Here is a 19,942-nt window from a genome sequence, read left to right as displayed (position 1 = left end):
TTTTACACCTAAAGTACATTATGTTCTCGTGGAGTACATTATGTCAAGATAAATAGATTTTTTTCGATATGTTAAATGAATATTATCTAATGGATAAAGAAGAAAAAAAAAACAATATATAAATGAATCAATGAATTAAAAGAATCATGTTTATACATATTTAATATTTTTTTCCTTATCTCATTTAAGATACGTGTAAATATATATCATTATAAATAAGATAAATAATATGAAAAAATATAAATAATTTTAAAAATACATGTATTAATAAATAATAAATTTTATTTATTTATTTATACAAAATTTTAGAAAGACACTCTAATACAAAGTAAAAGAGTGCATAGAAAAAGAGAAAGAAAATAAAAAATAATGTCTTGTGAGTTCGTTATTTTTCTAATGGGAACATATAGTATAAATTTGTGTGTGAATATAACTATATTTATAGCAATTAAAGACCGCCAGGTAACAAAACTTTGGCTGCTATACCAAAATAACAAAAGCAGTGTGCGTAACCCACACAAAGGACACTTTACATTTGCATGCAACAATGCAACAAATTCGACCGCCACGGTTTCCAGTACGATAATATTGGCAGGGTTGTTATTTGTTACGCTACCCCAGCCCCTAAGCCAATTGGAGTACGTAAATGTGTCATCATATTTGTCGACTCAAATTTATGTCAAAGTGTTCTTAATTATTCTGCATTAAAAAGATAAATAACTTCGAAATTCGGAAGAAGCATCAGATCAGAGATGGTGGGAAGTGAAATAGTGGAGGTGATTCACTCATGGTCTGCACCAAGATCCTTAAGTACTAGTACCATGTATTCTTTTGCTCAGGTACCTTCTTCATTGTTAAATGCAAATTCATTGTTATTATTATCACTTAGTAATAATGGTTCATTTTAGTGATCATTTTTGGTGTTGAAGATTATCCTAACTACATACTATTCTGAGTTTTGATTTATAAAATGGTGTGCAGAGGGATGACATAGAAGTTCTTGATGAGCCTCTCTATGCAAATTTCCTTCGAGTTACTGGTCTTGATAGACCTTACAGGAAAGAACTACTCTCCAAAATGGTATCTATGTCTCTCTCATTTAAATTCCTGCATCATCATCATTATTATTAGGTTTGTTGGTTCCTATAATTTTACCAAAGTTTTAATTAGATAGCTATATTTATTTTTCTTTTCAATTGAGTTTTTTAACTGTTTTTAATTTTGTAATTAGATCATTTTCATGTCAAAAACGTTAAAATTAACATAATATTTTTCTTAAAATATATGCTGTCAAAGATCTAATTAGATTTTTAATTATGAATACCTTCAATTCAGTTAATTCTAATATTTTTACACTAGAAAGAACCTAATTATAAAATTAAAAATAGTGTAAAAACCTAATTGAAAGAAAAAAAAAATATAAAAATCTAATTACAAATTTGATAAAACTATAAGGATCAACAGAATAATTAAATCTTATTATTATTATTATTATTATCTCTCTCACTTTGCATGTTCCATGTTGAAATTTGTGTTTCAATTGTAAAAGGAATCTGATGGAAATAAGGTGGTGAATGATATAATTTTTGGTCCAGGAAGGATGAAGTATAGATATTGTAAGGTAAGTACTATTATCTTGTCTGTAATGATATGTGAAATTCCTCTTTTGTTCTTCAAACTTGTTTACTTCACTTAATTTCACTGTTTTCAGCACATAGCAAAGCAAAGGGTACCAGGTTTGACAAATGATCTAATGAAGAAAGGGAAACACTTCATTCTGATCAGAAATCCTCTTGACATTTTGGTAACAACACTTGATTATTATGAATAAACAAAATAGTGAAAATACTCTTGATTTTTGTAATTTGTCACATGTGAATGCAGCCATCATTTGACAAGGTTGTGGCTCCATCTTTCTTTGAGTTGGGATTGGCAGAGCTTGTCTGTATATACAACGAGCTTCGCGAGCTAGGCAAGTCGCCGCCTGTTATTGATGCTGCAGACCTTCAACAACATCCTGAGGTATCTCTCTAGCTATATACTTCAACAATACTAAACCATTCATTTTATAATATCAATGGTCATGGCCTTGTTTAATTTGTAGGCTACTCTGCGAGGTCTTTGTGATGATTTGGAGATCCCTTTTCAACCTACCATGCTCAGGTATATATGCATGCTAGGATTTAGTCATTTTTTCAGACATGTTGTTAGTGTATTCATTAATTTATCTTCTGGTGTATTATATATATTCAAATACAAGGATTCTTATTTGCAACAATCATTTTTGCATGCATGAAAAGTTGAAAAATTTACAAAATTTTGCAGTTGGGAAGAAGGTCCAAAATCAATAGATGGCTTATGGGCACCTTGGTGGTATGAATCTATTCATAAATCTACTTGTTTTAACCAAGCGAAAAGGTATCCTCAGGTAATGTTATGTTTCTGTTTTTTATGTTCAATTTCATGTTCTGTTGAGTCTAGGACATTGATTGATTGTGTTCAAATTCAATTTTATTGTTCTCTTTTCAGACATTTCCATTTTCTCTGTATGATCTGTTGGAGCAAAGTCTACCGTTGTACAATATGCTTCGACGCCATGTGAAGAAGAAGCAATCATCACTTCTAAGCCCTCCTTTACCACTTCCTGACCTTCCTGTTCCTACAAATGAGAAAATTCTTGTTTGGGTTGGTGATGAGATTGTGCCGCGTGATAGCGCAAAGGTACTTAATAACTTTTTGAATGGAATTAACATTTGTATTCATGTGATTGATTCACACATTGGCAGGGTGATAGAAATTTTTACCTTATGATCTATCAGGTATCTGTGTTTGATTCGGTTGTCCAAGGGGGCGACTCGGTTTGGGAGGGTCTTAGAGTGTATAATGGCAAGATATTCAAGCTTGAAGAACATCTAGACAGGTATTAATGTAACAAATTTTTAAATCATATATTCTATACTTTCAATTTACTGTTTTATCATATATAAAACACTCAGAAGTTAATGTTGATTATTTGTTGCTTTAAATTAGGATGTTTGATTCAGCAAAAGCTTTGGCTTTTGAAAATGTTCCAACTAGAGATGAGGTGTGTTTGATTTCAATTTAGCACCCCTGACTAGCATACATAACTGGAAATACATGGTGACTAATGAGCATGGTTCCAAAATTTACAGATTAAGGATGCAATTTTCAGAACCTTGATTAGGAATGGCATGTTTGACAATTCACACATCAGACTATCTCTAACAAGAGGGAAGAAGGTTTGTTTTACTCTCTAATCTCTATTTAAAGTGACATGACAGTGAAAGAATATTGATTTGCTTTTCTGTGTAGGTCACTTCTGGGATGAGTCCAGCATTCAATCTATATGGATGCACATTAATTGGTAATTCCATCCTATAACTAAAAATGATTAGGGAATTTTGCACGCTGTTGATGTATTAAATAATCATACAGTTAACCAATCCAAAATATAGTTGAAGCTTCCGTAGAAATAAGCTTTTGAAACATGCATTAAATATATTCTAAGATTACATAACTTTTTTACAGACTTAATAGTCCGATGAGAATGAAAATGACATAATAAGTTAATGTAAAAACTGACGTGCAGTTCATTTTATATGAAATTGATAGTTGAAAGTTGTTAGATGATTTAACAGATTTGACTAAATTGTCATCTACAGCTTTCAACTATCAACTTCACATGAAAATAACTGTACGTGAGTTTTTACCATAAGTTAATTATCCAAAGTTTAATTCAAACATGATACTTTATATTCAAATAAAATATGTTAGAGGAGTTATTTCATGTGTTAAATACGTGTATAATTAGATTTATTATGCGAGAATATATGCAGTGCTCGCTGAATGGAAGCCCCCAGTATATGATAATACACGTGGTATCGTTCTTGTAACTGCTTCAACTCGCCGTAATTCACCTAATGTATGTTCCTTGATTTGCATACTCCTTTATTATATAAAAGACTCTGTTCTCTTAATCATTATTCTTTTCTCTGTTTTCCTAACCACCAGAGTTTGGATTCAAAGATTCATCACAATAACCTCCTCAATAATATACTTGCAAAGGTAATGTATTATGTTGTATTGTATTTTAATTTTCTGGTTGTTCTGGTGGATTCAAATTATATTATTATGATGATATATTGGCGCAGATTGAAGGCAATAACGCAAAAGTAGATGATGCAATTATGCTAGACAAAGATGGTTATGTATCTGAAACCAATGCAACTAACATTGTATGTCATTATCATCATAATCCTCCTATATATCCTATGTGCACCTTTTCAATGATTTCGAACACTTGAACTCGTTTGTGTTGATTTTCTTTTTTTTTTTTTTTTTCTATGGTGCAGTTCATAGTAAAGAAGGGACGCGTTAGCACTCCTCATGCCGATTATTGTCTTCCTGGGATTACCCGCGCTACGGTATACTATAACATAAGGTGAAAACTCACGTGTAATTAAGTGTCGTTAGATGATTTGACAGGTTTGACTAAATTGTCATCTAATAACTCTCAATTATTAACTTCACATGAACTGTATGGGAGTTTTTACCATAACATAATACCTTTTTATTGTCTTTGTATAAAGTTGATAATTGAAAACTGTTAAATTATAGTTTAGTCAAACCTGTCAAACTATCTAACGGTCATGCATGCGAGTCTTCACCATGAAAAAATATTAAACAGTTTAGTCAAATATGTCTTCATCTTTACACTAATATCTTCATCTGAATAGTCAGTTACTATTTGGTTATATATGTAGATAATGGATCTAGTGGTGAAGGAGGACTTAATCTTAGAGGAGCGAAGAATTAGCTTATCAGAAGTGCACACCGCAGACGAGGTTCGGTTTCGATTTGACTCGATTCGATTCAGTTCAGTTCGGTTCATGTATCAAGTATCTTTTTCTCTAATTAATATGAGACATTACTAACAAATATTGATGTTCAAATAACCCTGCAGATGTGGACATCAGGAACCATGGGAGAACTAAGCCCAGTAAGTGTCTTATTATGAATGTGATATTCATTCAAAATTTAACTAAGTTGGATTTGATTCTAAGTGCGCATAATTATTGAATAAATGATGTAGGTGGTGAAAGTTGATGGACGCAGAATTGGTGATGGAGAAATAGGGCCTGTCACTAAAAGATTGCAAGATGCTTATAAAAATTTGACACAACAATCTGGTGTTCCTATACCAACTTACCTTGCAAATTGAACCAAGGTATGAATATTAATAGTATATAATAACTTGTTTTATTTGTGATGTTGTTAACAATAGTCTTATTTATTATCCACCGTCTATTGCAGCTGCAACAAATTGGTGGGAATTCAAACTTCTAAATAAGATACTACTTAGGTTCGGTTTTTCTGTTAGTTTCATTTGAAGGCTCTTTTTTTTTTTTTTGGTGGATGTAAAATTGATGATATTATTTAACATTGTAATTTTGAGTAGAAGATACAATGATTCGATTTCTATACTTCAAAATTTTTAATTCTTTTTTAAGTAGAAATCAAAGGTCTGATTTTTTTTTTGTCAAGAAAGGGTCTGATTTAACACTAACAATTTCATAATTCAAAAAAATACTACTATCAATCCAACATACCAAAAAAAAAAGTGCCTCGTTTGAACTAACTCATAATTCATAAATAAATATTATTTGCGTATTTCTCCTTTACTCTTGTTCAGAAAGGTGTTTTTCCTCCTTTGAAATACTCAATCCCGTGGCCCAATAAATGGATCTCAAAAATTGTTATTTCATGGGCTTCTTGTTTTTATTTAAGTGGTTGTCTTAACAATTACCATGCAAAAATTAAGACGTCAGTTTAAAACTTTAAATGAACTTCCAAGCAGGGACGGACATAAGGGGGCGAGTGGCGGCCGCCAACTTTTTTTAATAGTAATAAGTTATTATGTATAATTTAATTTTTTTAAAAAAATATTTAGTATTTAGTCTAATATAAATAAAAGTTCAGTCTAATTTAAATATTAATAATTTTTAATATCTAAAAAATAAGTAACAATATTAAAAAAATCTGAAAAAGATATTATTACTAATATTTTTTAATTAAATAAAAATTTTTAAATCTCAAAGTGAATTCTTTTTCTTCTTGTGGCCGTTTTGTTTATTCGTTTGGTATTAATTCTCTCTGTTTCAACTGCTACAATTAAGAGATCTTTTTCAACTATGAATATTGTGAAAAATAACTTAGAAACAAAATAAAAGATGAATTTCTTGTTAATTGTCTTTTAATTATATTGAAAAGAAAATTGTTGAAAATTTTGACACATTCTATTATCGGTGAATTTTATGATACGAAGAATCGACCACTTCGTTAGTAAAAAGTATACACATATTTTTTTATTTTAAAATATATTCTCTATCCGTATATTTTTATAATACATCTTATATTATATAATTTTTTACATAATTTTTAATATTATATGTGTTATTGGCCCCCCCATAATATCATTTCTGGATCCGTCCCTGCTTCCAAGTCCCAAAAATCATAAGATGAGCTTCTCATTCGTTTAGCATTAAAATAAATTTATTGTAATCAATTTGAAATAGTTTAATAGTATGTTTAAATAAGTATAAAAATTTGAATTTTATCTTATATATACAGTAATTCATTAATTAACAATAAATATTTAAATAAAATTTAAATTTTTAATGATACTGTTAAAAATAAAAAAAATATAAGAAAATAAATCTATTGTCCTGACAAATACAAATATATATATATAATATAATTTTAATGTATTAACAATCTAAATATTTTTATACGCTCATATATCTAGATAATTTTTTAAATAATAATAAATTTAAAAATTAATTATTTTTATTGATATAAAAATACCCAAATTAGTTGTATGTATAAAATTTGTTATATTGAAAGTGCATAAAAATTTATAGGGTAAAGTATATTTTTTGTCCCTAAAGTTTAATAAAAGTTTCAAAAATATCCCTAAGTTTTATTTTGTTTCAATTTTGTCCCAAAAATTTTCGATTTGCATCAAATATACCCTCGACGACTAAATTTTCAAAAAAATTTAAGACCAATCTAACAATAATGTATGAAAATTATGCTTGATTTGCTTGTATTAAGGGTTGTTCTTATGAAATTGTTGTTGAATTGGTCTTAAATTTTTTGAAAAATTAGCCGTCAGGTGTATATTTGATACAAATCGAAAATTTTTGAAACAAAATTGAAACAAAATAAAACTTAGAGATATTTTTAAAACTTTCGTAAAACTTCAGAGACAAAAAATATACTTTACCCAAATTTATATATAAATTCCGTCTACAACAATAAGAAAAAACTTAGAAAATAATAAATGTACACTATTTCCGTTGTATACATCGATGTCAAATAATTAAGAGAAGGACGTGTCTTTTTATTGAAGAAACAAGTATATCATGATTATTGAATATAGAGCATGATGAATTGAATTGAATTGAATTGAAGGACATTAATATGAATATGAAAAAGCTAGTGGACAGTGTCTCATGTGGACCAACATAGAGTATATTCACATTCACTTTGTTTCCTTCAATTATTAGTGTCCCTTTTAATGCTTTTGCATATCATTTTCCTCTTTTGGTCTGATTTCCATTGATTTTATAAACCCACTTTATCTTTCTGCTTTTATTCTATTTGATCAACCTCCCCAGTCTCCATGCATCATATAGTTCTATCTTCTTTATCACTTTATTTGCCTTTCAACTATAAATTGTGTGTGATTCGAGTGAGTCTTGTTTTAGATTTGTAGCTCCTCTTTTTGTATGCTTTCTAATCAATCTATCTTTATAACAACTCCAATCCAAGCCCATATCTTTATATCTCTGTCTTGCCATACATAGTCTTCAACTATTCATGACCAAACTTTTAATTATTTAATTTGATTTTAAATTTTAGAAAGCTAGTATAAATTCTGTATTAATAATTATTCATTCTTATATTTTAGAATAAAGTACTCCTCCTTATATCTTTTATTTTATTTTATTTTTTTTATCAAAGATATGAGACTCGAACCCACAACCTCTTAATTGAGTATGGAGAGACTATGTCTTACTCATTGACATCTTTTATTTTTTATTTTTTTTTTAAATATTTTTAACATTCAATTTGTATCATATTCCTTGATGCTTGAAATAAATTTTAATTTTTATAATTTTTTACAAATATTATGGTAAAAAGCATAGATTATTCTATCTTCAACATAATGTTTTTAAAACCACATACGTTAAATTTAGTCCCTAACTATATAAGAAATTTTCATTTTACCATAACTCAAAGATAAGACAATCTATGTGATTAAGAGATCTGGTATCACAAATATAATAGAAATTTGAACAATCTCACCCATCTCATTTCATTTTAACAACACTGCTCGCTATTGTATCTTTATAATTTATTATTTTTAATCAATAATTAGTTAAGAAAAAGTCTAGGAGCCAGTAACTTTTGTATTTTTTGTCCAGCACTTAGGGCTTGTTTGGGTGAGCTTCTAAGAAAAGATTTTTTGTCGAGTTATCTTTTTTTAAAAGATCTTATAAAAAAGTAAAAGTAATTTTATATTTGGATATCTCATACAAAAAGATCTTTTTATCTATCAATTATGTTTGGATATAACAATATAAAAGTACTTTTTTGTTTATTTATTATCTGAAAAACATCTTTTTTTTTTAAGGAAAAAAGATCTTTTAAAAAAAGATGTAAATTACAGCTTTTAAAAAAAGATGTTTTTCTGATTTTTCTAGTGCTTTTATTTTTACTACTCGAAATTTGCCAAACACGCTAAAAAATAAAAAAAATATATTTTTTCATTGAAAAAAGATCTTTTTTTATCAAAATAATGACACCCAAACAAGCACTTAATCATCAAAATAAAAGTGAATGATCTCCCATCATTAGATATAATTTCACACCATTAAAAATATTATTGATGGTCAATTGATGGTTACAAAACATCAAAATTACTGTCCCTAGCATTTCTCATTAGTTAATATTAATGTCAAAAGAAAGTCCAAATGTACTAAAAAAAAATGCTAATATACATACAATATTAACTAAAAATATTCATCAGTATAAATTAAAATTGTTGATGCGTGAACTTTTCTATTATTTTAGTTTACCAACGCAAATGTTATTGAAAAACAACATTTGACGACATTTATGCTGCATTCTCCTTATTTCTCGCAAATCCAACTTCAAAATAATAAGAGAGAGAGAGAGAGAGATTATTAAGGGTAGTATACTGGTGGAATCTATGAAAGCCATGTTCTTCAGATGATTACAAGAAGATAAAAACAAACTTGTGTAAGAGTTGGAATCTTCTAAGAGTTACAACATTGCAGCTTCATCACCTACCTACCTACCTATACCAATCAATTATTATTTTTATTATTATTATTATTCAATACGTACACAATTACACATGATTTTTTTTATATTGTATATTTGAATAAATTTATAAAAAATGATATTATCAAAATGAAAATGATAATATCATAATATTATTATTATTTGCTACCTTCACTAACAAAATATTAAAGATGCCTTTATTTTTTGGGACTAAAACTAAGGCCGAGAGATTAAGACCGATGAGTATTACATGTATTTAATATCCGAATATAACATTTTAGTACTTTTAGTATTTTTTAAAAAGTAGAAACACAAAAAACTAAAATTTTTAAAAATAAAAATAAAAATTTCAATATTTTTTTTAAAAAAATATTCACACTTAATTTTTAAAATTTTAAATCTTCTATTAAATATTTATATTTATTTTAAATTAAATATAATATTAAAACATAATTTATCAATCTAATATATTTTATATTAAACACAAAAACACATTATAAAGACTTATTTTAGTGTGTCTCTCAATTCCGATCTCCTTTTGTTTTCTAAGAGCCATCCCTATCTATAGCTAGTTGCTACTATACGATGATTCATGTAGAATCTGACATTATAAAATGGAATTGGAAGACACGACCACCTAGCATAACCTAACATATATAAAAATATTGCAACCAAAAGACAGTAAAATCTGCACTGCACAACATGTTTTAAACCACACAATCTTAGCTTCATCTTATCTTTTACCGTGTTATGCTTGTTTTATATATATATATATATAATAAAGTTTCAAAATTGTGAATCATATGCTAACTCAAAATCTCCATTTAATATTGCATACAAAAAGTTTTGAGCACAGAATCAATGGATTAATTAACGAATGGAAACCTTTTACACTATACAAATTAAATTTCTTATTGCTCCCTCAAATCATCCAATAAAACTTCTCGATCGAAAGGAAAATTTAACCATCATAAAAGCAGGTCTTCTCACTTTTGTGAATAGTTTAAAATTGCAACATCACTAATAATCTTTATCGTTTATTTTCATTCTGCTCTTGAACTAGATAATGTTGACCCCACTACAATCCAATTTTTTTATTTGAATTTTCTAAAGTTTGAATTTTATTTTAGAGTATAGTGTGATCTCTCATCATTTATTTTATAGATGGAACCAAAAATAAATATAAAAAAAAAAATATTTAAGAGTAAAAGATCACACTTTATCTTCTAAAGTACAAATTTAAAATTTAGAGGATCTAAATTCAATTTTTTTTGTATGGGTGAAGTGGATAATAGCTAGTATTTCAATTTAATTTTAAAATTTTTTTAATATTATAACTTTAAATGAATTAATTGATTTCATAAAATTTTTATTAAATCTGATAATTTTATAATTTAAATATTATTACAATTTTATTATTTACATACTTAATTTACTTTTTACATTTTACTTAAAATCTCAATTTTTCTTGTCGTGTTTTAGGTGCTTATTTGATTTTAACTTTTTTTTTTCTATTTTCTTTTTTCACATTAATACGAAGCATTATTATTCTGTTTCTTTTACCTAGGTATTAAGCTTTGAATTGAACGCCGTACAATTTGATGAGAGGACCATTATTATTATTATTTATTTTCACTTTTTTCAATGCACTAATCATTTGCCCTTTTCAATTACTTTTAATTACTATTACTATTATTGACACTATATTAGTAGGTGTAGATTTCTGGATTCTAACACTGCTTAGTCCTCTTTGATAATGATGATAAAGAAGGAGCATGATATTTTCTCTTGGTTCTTCTGTATGAATGCATGCACTTTCTAAAACTGTGTGCTTTCCTCCTTCAACATCTATACATATTAGGTCTCCTTTTCTTTGACCTTTCACTGCAAGTCTACCACCCCAATGCACCTTTCAATTCCTTCTCTTCAGAATCTAACAACAGTGCAAAACTATACTCATTCATCTGCTTTATTTATTAATTTATTGTTAATTAATGTTCTTTGTAAATTATATAGATATTTAGAAGTGTGAATGCATGAGAAATTAAAAGTAGTGTATAAACAAGAAAAGGACAAGAGATGAGAGAAATAAAAGAAAAGGACTAAAGGGTACATGAAAATAATGTTATTGCATTGCAAAACAAATATTAAGTTAAGGCATCATTTTCATGGAGAGTTACATGACGAGATTATGCTCAATTGGGGCATGTGGTGGCGATTCACACCATGGCCTACCACTCACAAAGCAAGCAACCCACAATTGACTCACCACTTATTATTATTATTATTATTATTATTATTATTATTATTATTATACACTAAAATAGTACAATCCTAGCTTCTCTTCCCATCCCCCAAGAAAAAGAGAAGGCACAGATTGAAAGAGTAATCTGTAATGTTATACGTATTAATTTTGTGTATGATCCCTTATACATCTTTTATTTTAACATAAAAAATTATTAATAAAAAAATATTTTTTATATTACAAAAATATACCAAAAAATCATTTTTATACCTATATATACTTAAGAAGAAGGACTAAACCAAAAAACTTGTCCAAGGTTCCCACATAGCTAGGCACTAATCAGTGTATTAACATACATATAGCTAGGTAGGTAATAATAATTTGGTACAACTTGAAACCTAGAATAAATTAAAGTAGCCACATAGCCAAAGAAAAATCAAATATCATAATCACCATCACTAATAATTAAGGTCTTGATTGAAAAAAAATAAGCAATGCTGATTAGTAGTTCAAATTAAATAAATATCCCTAATTATTCAACAGACTCATGTTGAATGTTTTCCATCATTTGGCACACAGCCGTGGCTATCTCATCCACTGATCCCAACTTGCAATCGTCTTCCACCTTCACCAAAAAAATATCAAACAATTAATTTAAAGTAGTTAGTAAATGAAATGAAATTAGTGAAGTAATTAAAGAAAGAAGAAACCTTAACGCTGAGAGAATAGAGGACAATATCATTGTTAGTGGTGGTGACATTAAGATGCAAGATTGTGAGACGCATGGCTTGCAAATTAGACACCATCTTCAAGAGCTGCTTGGGCTTTTTCTTTGACCTTATTTTCAGATTTGCATGGCTTTCCACCATTGTTACTTCAATATCAGCATTCCCTGTCACTTGTGGGAAGCCGAAGAACTCGGAAAAAGGCATGGTGCCAGTTTTGTTATTTGTAAGATCAGATCCTTCATCTTCATCGGTAGTAGTAGTAGTAATTTCTTTGTGAGCAGCAAGAAACTGCAGTTTCTGCTCAAGCACCTTCACATAGTTAATAGCACCCCCTATTATGGACGCTTGATCGCCCTGCAAGAGAAAGCATATCAGATCGGATCGAATCGGATTGGATCAGATCGGATCATCAGACTAATTTTTAATTTAAAATATTATGTACATACGAAAAATCAACTACTAAATTAGTTACAGTTACTGTGTATTTGTATATAAATAAATATATGTATGGTTTAAGTGGTATTAATTTATAGTGAAAACTCAGGTGCAATCGACTTCCCTTAAAGTTGATAACTGAGAGTTTGACTAATTTGATTAAATTTTCATCTAATAACTCTCCACTATCAACTTCATCTGAAATCGACTGTAAGTAAATTTTTACCTTAATTTATACCTAATTATATGTGGCATACATACCCTTTGTACGTAAGAATCTGGCATGAGATTGCGAAGGAGAGAGAGGTAATCATTCATTTGTTTCCGTCGGTTACGTTCGACGGCAATGTGAGTCATTCTTTGGTTCTCGATCTCCTCCTTGTTCTTTCTTGTCTTTCCTCTCCTTCTCTTGGGACGCTCAGAACAAGTTGATGTGGTATCCATGGTTGTTTCTGTTTCTTCCGGCGGCGGCGGTGGCGGTGACAGTAAATAGTGTAGGCCAGTATCGATGAATTGGTGTTGGTCCTCTTCATTGTTGAAGTTGAAAAAGTCCAAGTCCTTGTTGGTGTCGTTGATTGCATAAGAAGAAGGGAGTGGTTGTTGAATGTTATTAGTATACAACACAGCTTCCAGAGCCATGTCTCTCTCTGACTCAGGCAAGCACATGTGTATGTTATCCTTCTTCTTCTTCTTTTTATTATTATTATATATAATAATTAGAAGAAGAAGAAGAAGAAAGACAAGCTGATTGATTGGGTACTAATACTATTCTCTTCTCTTCTCTTGGATTCGAGTGCCTTTTTCATGTTTATAAAGGGATTTCAAATATATGGACAGTGCCTCTGCACGTGAAATATTACCATTTTATTTACATATATCTACAATCAATCTCATTTTTATACACAAATGGTTAGCTTCAATAAGTTACTATATAAAAATAATTACATGTGAGTTTTTATTTATATTTATTTGTTAGAAATATAATTATTAATGTTTTTTTTATTAATTTAAATTTTTAGAATAAATAATTTAATGACATAATATCATAGTCTTATATCTAAAAAATTTAAAATTTAATTTTTGGTAAATCTAAAAACATAAGATAAATAAATAATAAAAAAATATCTATACAAAAATTAAACAAATCTAAAAAAATTTAATAATTAATATTATCTTTTTCCATCCCTTTAAACTTTTGTATTGAATGATTTTATATCTATACATACAACATAAACATAATATTTTAATTTCACACCTTAAACTTATCAGTGCCTGAAAATTTAGTGAGAGTAGTAGCCTATATATTGGAGGCAAGGCAACTTAACTGTACGTACATACATACGTACATATATACATACATGCATAGTAAATATTTATTATTAGGACCGTCAAACGGGTCAATCCGTCCTATTTAGATTTAATCAGTTTAAATTTGTAGGTTAAATGGTCTAATTTATTTAAATTTGTTTTATTCTTAGACTATATTTTTTAATTTAGATTCTTTATGGTTAGTTCGATGATTTAAACGGATCGTCCTGTTTATTCTTTTATTTTATATTTTGACAAAAAATATTATTTTTTAAGTAAAAAAATTTAAATAAACAGTATTTTTTTTAATTGATGAATTAGATTTTTCAGTCAGATAAAAAAAAATATCGACTAAAAATGCCTTTTTTTTTAACATAAAAAAAAGGCAATTCGTTTAATCTGTGAACTAGCTCGTTTAATTAGTTATTTTTTGGATTATTCAGATTCAACTCGTTTAACCCAAAATTTAAACGATTTAATTTTAGAAATAAAATCCACCTATTTAAATAGATAACTGAATTAATCCAATAAATTTAATTTATTTTAACGACCCTATTTATTATATTATTAATGTAAAAATATTTTGTTCATTGACTCTGGTCATCTGGTATTCTGGTGCAACACCCAATTGCCATAAAAAAGATGAAGAGGTAATTGTTCTGGTATTTTTTTGAAATTAGGAGATAAATTATTTCCACTCATATATTATTGTATTTTGTATAATGAGTTTGTTTTGTACATTTTTAATATATTAAATAATCATATATTTAACATTAAATATATGCTAAAATTACATAAGTAGTATTCTTTAAGTTTTATAGTCTCATCAAAATGAAAATTGTGCAATAAACTAATTATAAAAGTTCATTTAGATATAATATTTTATATTCGAATAAAATTTATTTATGTAAGGAGAAATAAAATAAATGAAAATCTATACAGGTACGAAGCTGATGATCTGGTTGCTAGGACCCTACAAGAGTGCAGTCGTCACGCTTCTCAAGTTCTCATCGTGGGAAGTGTTTGTTTCCAATTACTGTAACTGTCTTTGATCAATTCCTAAGTAGGAAAACCCCTTCGTTAAAGAAATCAAAGAGGGAGGTGATAATTAGGTTTATAAAAATTTTGATTTTAGATTCATTAATTCTTAAAAGAACTATTAATTTAGTCTTTTCAAATAACAACGGGTGGAGATATAATATCTTTTTATTAATTTATCAATTAAAATTTAACGGTAATATTTATATATATTGTTAATTATTTTAATATTTTTATTTATAAAAAATAATTATATAAATGATAATTTTTGAAACAAAATTTTATTTGTCTTAATAGATTTGTAATAAATAGAGAACAGTTAATTAATAAAAAATATATGAAAATTTAAAAGATAATAAATGTTTCACTGTTTAAAATTATATCATTTTTATGCTCATGTGACAGGTAATGAGACATGCACCACTATAAATAACAAAATACATAAACAAATCTATTTTATTTTATACTATTCATTGACAGAAGCATATATAAGATCTAATTGATACTTTTTTTTAAGATTAATTAATCTAAGATCAACATCTTTAAAAATCTAATTGTCACTTTATTCAAAATCAAATTATTAAAAATCAAATAATACACCCTTATTATTTTTCACGCATTTTGGCAATATAGTAATATTTTAGGTAGTGTTTGAAAAAGAGATAGAGACAACAAAATTGAGAACTGAGAAGCAGAGATTGAAACAAATTAAATTTTAGTATTATGTTTGGTGCAAAGTGAGACAGAGACTGAAATAAGAATGAAGCTCTAATTTAATTTGCACAAAAGGTAAAGTTGGAATTAATTAATTGAAATGAGGGTATTTTAGATATAAAATATTATTAAAGTTTCAGTCTCTATCTCTAAAAATTTCAATCCGAAAACCGGGCCGAGTTGAATTTAAGTAAACTCATATTGGTCCTAAAAGATCATCGAGTCTATTTTAACCTGACCAGAAAATAAATTAGCACTAACCCGATATAAAATTAGCATATACCAATTTATAAATTTTATATATTAAAATAATAAAATTTTATTTTTAAAAATTAAATATAACAAATGTTATGTCATATTTATACAAAAATATATTATTTTAAAATAAAAATAATTGTATAGATCCAAAGTGTATTTATGAAGAAATATTAATTAATGGTGAATATTTAAATTCTTAAATTAAATAAATTTTTTATATCTGTTAGAGTTATCTTCAAAAAATACTAGGAAATGTTAAATATTACGAATAAAAAAATTATACTAATTAAAACACATATAGATGCATAACTGTAACGTGTTCCTACATCATTTTGATAATTAGTAACTAAATTATATCATGGTTTCACAAACTAACCAATCAAGTGGGAATTATTATGATCATTATTGGGAGTTAGATAGATGGTAGATGTGAACTAATCTCGTAGCTAAACTGCTAATAAAGCCTAATTATTCAAGAAAAAATAGTCTTAATTTATAGATAAATTTTTAGTAAAAATAGAATTATTATGATAATTATTTCTTTTAGTTAATTTATATTTTATGGCAATTATTATTATTATTATAATTTTTGTGTCACATAATATTTTCTTATATTGAATTAGTTATAGCTTAACCAAGATGACATTCGCCCCTGTAACTTTCAGCTCTAGTAATCAACATTTCTTATTCTAAGCTAAAGTTCCATTTCTCTGATCTCTCTTTTTGAACTTATTTCTAAAATATTACAATTTTCAAATTATTTAATCATGTGTCACCTTTTTAGTCATGTTATTCATCATTTTATGAATGGTTATACTAATTTTTTTTACATTGAATTGCCAATTTTTTCATACTCTATTTTACAGTTAATTATGTCCTTTTATAATTAATAATTAAGAGAACGGCAGATAGGTAAATAATTTGTAAAGAGTAACATTTTGACAATAAATTATTTAAAAAAAAATTGTATATTGGTAAATCCCTCATATGATATTGTTTTAGTTCTCTTTTGCTACACTACTTAAGCTCAAACCGCAAATTTCATAGTAGTATATATTTTTTTTTGTGACAGTTTTTTTTTTTTGTGACATCATACTAGTTATATACTACTAATAATATAACAACTACTAAAATAAAGATAGAAAATTAATTTTTAATTAATTAATATTAGATAATTTTTATTATAAAATTATTTTTTAATTATAAAAATTTAAAACTTAAAATTTAAAATTTAAAATTTAAAAAAATTAGTTGATATTAGCTTAAAAAAATCAATTCTCCAATTAAACTCAATATAGGATATTACTGTAATAAGGCTTTAGTATGCCCTATTAGAATTGAATTTCCCCCAAGACATACATTGTGAAATTAGGCCTTCATCTCATCAATGTGTTAAAAGTATAAAATCCAATGAAACAATTAAAGAGAAAACCCAACAACCAACACCTACCTGTTGTGTATATATTGTGTTGTGTTGTTTATTATGTGGCGAAAATTCGTAGTTATTTTTTTTAAATTAATAATTAAAAATTATTAAATAATAATTTTAATTTATTAATTTTATATAAAAATAACTACACGTAAATGTCCGTGCACCGTATATAATAATCGTTCCCTTTTTAATACGCCAAATTCAGCACAATAATCTAAAATAGCTATGTCGACCAGCTGCCAAGTTTGAATAAATTAAAATATATGTGCAGCATACACATAACAAGCACAGGATTAAAATAAAGCTTTTCTGGAATTTGTATATTGAATTTACAAAGAACCAAAAATTTATACTCAATAAATAAGGACATGATATATTTTGATATAACTAACGTCGCATGTGTCGCCTCTCTAATTTATTGGTAACAGACACAGACATATATTTAATTAGTCAAGGCAGGAATATTCTCGTTACAATATAACGACAACTAAACTCTTCAAGGAACAAATCGAATATATTTCACCTAACAAATTTAAAATTAAACTGAAGTGGTAACTTCATATATATAATAAGACCCTTAAAAAACACTAGTGTGTTGGTAAGGCGTGTAAATATACGTATGTATAATGATAAGAAAAAAACGAAGTAATGATAAACAAAAAATTAAAATTAAAATTGAAAATAAAAAATAAAAAATAAAATAATAAACTAAAATTAAATATAAAAAAAATATTTTATTTTTTGTGGTATAATTTAAATAAATTTATTAAAAAATATTCATGAGCTATCAAGAAAAGAGTATTGTATAGAATTCGAATTGTTCATCATATAATTTGAATCAGAGTGATTCGAACTTCCTCATACGTAATTCGAATCATGTAATATCTCACCATATAATTTAAATAATTTTATTAAAAAATTATCATGAATATTTTTAAATAAATTTATTTTAATTATACCACAAAAAAATATTTTATTTTATGCAAAATAATTTAAAAATGGCTTAAAAAAATGTTAGAAGTACTATAAAAATTTGTAATGTCCTAATGACTTAGGACATTAAAGAAATTCTCCACATAGTCACTAATAATTTAGAAATTAAAGAAAAAATATTTTTATCATATATTTACCTAAATCACTAGAATATTACAAACTTTTATAGTACTCATAACATCTTTTAAGCTATTTTTTAAAATTATTTTATATAGAATAAAATATATTTTTTAATTATTTTATATGGAATAAAATATTTTCTTTCATTTCTAAATTATTATTGACTATGTAGAGTATTTTATTTAAAATTTGAGTACATGCATGTATTTACCTAAGTTATTAGAACATTACAAATTTTTATAGTACTCCTAACATTTTTTAAGCCATTTTTTTAAATTATTTTGCATAGGATAAAATATTTTTTGTTGTATAATTTAAAAAATTTATTAAAAAAATTTATTAAAAAATATTCATGAGCTATTAAAAATTGACAGAAAAGTATTGTATGGAATTCGAATTGATAGCTCATTAATATTTTAAAGAAGTCTCGTAATTAAATATTTTGTTAGCTTTTTTTAACGTATGAAATAAAATATATATTTTTTTAATTTTTAAATTATTAATTTTTTTAATAAATTTTTTAACAGCATAATTCGAATTATACCATGAATTACTGTGTGTAATTCGAACCAAGCTGGTTCGAATTAGTGTTTGCGTATAATTCGAACCAAGCTGGTTCGAATTAGTGTGTGCGTGTGTTTGTGTATAATTCGAACATTGCTGGTTCAAATTACATTGAAATAGAGTTCGAATTTAGCTGGTTCGAACTACATATAAACGTGCATTGGTGGATTCATGAAGCAGTTTTCGTTTTGGCTGATTCACGTAAATTATTTTCTACCTTGACTTATTTCTATTTTTTGTCCTAAAATTAATAAATATTTTGGCATTTTTCTATTCTTTTATGTGGACTATAATAATTTAACAGGTATTTATAATTTTTTATTAGGTTAAATAAAAAAATCCTAAGCTACTAATATAAAATTTAATATAATAATTAAATAAATAAAATTAAAATATATAAAAATAAATTGAATATTTAAATATTTAAAATATAAATTAATAATTATTAAATAATATTTAACTTCTTTATATCACGAATATTTAAAATACGCATTCTTTTTTATTTTCACTGTTATTAAAATCTAATGAGTAATAATTTCATGGTATCGATGAATAATTTACCATAGTTGCAAATTTGCAATAGTAGGTCACAGTGAAAACCATCTAGGGGAAATTATTCATCAATTATTGGAAAGAAAAAGAAAAAAAAGAAAAGAAAAGAAATGCAAATTAAAGTGGTAGCATGCATGTGAATGAGCAATGCAAGTAGCTAGG

The 19,942-nt window shown here is 26.6% G+C and overlaps 2 protein-coding genes across 3 annotated transcripts; one reads left to right on the top strand and one right to left on the bottom strand.

Annotated features, from left to right (window-relative positions):
* The first annotated feature begins 592 nt into the window (after window positions 1-592).
* On the top strand, window positions 593-5,504 carry LOC107645873 (D-aminoacid aminotransferase-like PLP-dependent enzymes superfamily protein). 2 transcript variants are annotated; one of them, XM_016350002.3, is made up of 20 exons: window positions 609-839; window positions 982-1,080; window positions 1,550-1,621; window positions 1,712-1,804; window positions 1,885-2,022; window positions 2,105-2,163; window positions 2,326-2,428; window positions 2,530-2,721; window positions 2,820-2,920; window positions 3,031-3,085; window positions 3,174-3,260; window positions 3,334-3,385; window positions 3,858-3,943; window positions 4,033-4,086; window positions 4,173-4,256; window positions 4,374-4,445; window positions 4,785-4,865; window positions 4,985-5,020; window positions 5,114-5,248; window positions 5,335-5,504. In XM_016350002.3, the coding sequence occupies exons 1-19, from the start codon at window positions 753-755 to the stop codon at window positions 5,240-5,242; spliced, it is 1,680 nt and encodes a 559-aa protein (XP_016205488.1). In that variant the 5' UTR covers window positions 609-752; the 3' UTR covers window positions 5,243-5,248; window positions 5,335-5,504. The 2 variants fall into 2 exon arrangements, 1 of the variants encoding a protein (XP_016205488.1); XR_002348334.2 differs by lacking the exons at window positions 5,114-5,248; window positions 5,335-5,504 and having other exon boundaries at window positions 593-839; window positions 4,374-4,462; window positions 4,985-5,022.
* A 6,463-nt stretch (window positions 5,505-11,967) lies between these two features.
* Window positions 11,968-13,600, bottom strand: LOC107645875 (transcription factor bHLH94). The gene is made up of 3 exons (XM_016350007.3): window positions 13,063-13,600; window positions 12,349-12,720; window positions 11,968-12,263 (listed from the first exon to the last, which is right to left on the bottom strand). Exons 1-3 carry the CDS (start codon window positions 13,465-13,467, stop codon window positions 12,171-12,173), a joined length of 870 nt encoding a protein of 289 aa, XP_016205493.1. The 5' UTR covers window positions 13,468-13,600; the 3' UTR covers window positions 11,968-12,170.
* Window positions 13,601-19,942: the final 6,342 nt, after the last annotated feature.

Source organism: Arachis ipaensis, chromosome B6, assembly GCF_059453495.1.
Source record: "Arachis ipaensis isolate K30076 ecotype BB chromosome B6, ASM5945349v1, whole genome shotgun sequence".
Taxonomy (NCBI): Eukaryota; Viridiplantae; Streptophyta; class Magnoliopsida; order Fabales; family Fabaceae; genus Arachis; species Arachis ipaensis.
The sequence above is the reverse complement of the archived record's forward strand: the minus strand, read 5'-3'. Positions and strand labels throughout refer to the sequence as shown.

What these genes read in the sequence shown, in the direction of transcription:
- LOC107645875 (XM_016350007.3), bottom strand. Translation starts at nt 13,467, where the DNA reads ATGTGCTTGCCTGAGTCAGAGAGAGACATGGCTCTGGAAGCTGTGTTG. An exon ending in CAGATTCTTACGTACAAAGG is followed by an intron (nt 12,721 to 13,062) that starts GTATGTATGCCA and finishes TTTCTCTTGCAG; the next exon opens with GGCGATCAAGCGTCCATAAT. An exon ending in TCTATTCTCTCAGCGTTAAG is followed by an intron (nt 12,264 to 12,348) that starts GTTTCTTCTTTC and finishes TTTTTGGTGAAG; the next exon opens with GTGGAAGACGATTGCAAGTT.
- LOC107645873 (XM_016350002.3), top strand. Translation starts at nt 753, where the DNA reads ATGGTGGGAAGTGAAATAGTGGAGGTGATTCACTCATGGTCTGCACCA. An exon ending in CTCGCCGTAATTCACCTAAT is followed by an intron (nt 3,944 to 4,032) that starts GTATGTTCCTTG and finishes CCTAACCACCAG; the next exon opens with AGTTTGGATTCAAAGATTCA. An exon ending in AAGTGCACACCGCAGACGAG is followed by an intron (nt 4,866 to 4,984) that starts GTTCGGTTTCGA and finishes ATAACCCTGCAG; the next exon opens with ATGTGGACATCAGGAACCAT.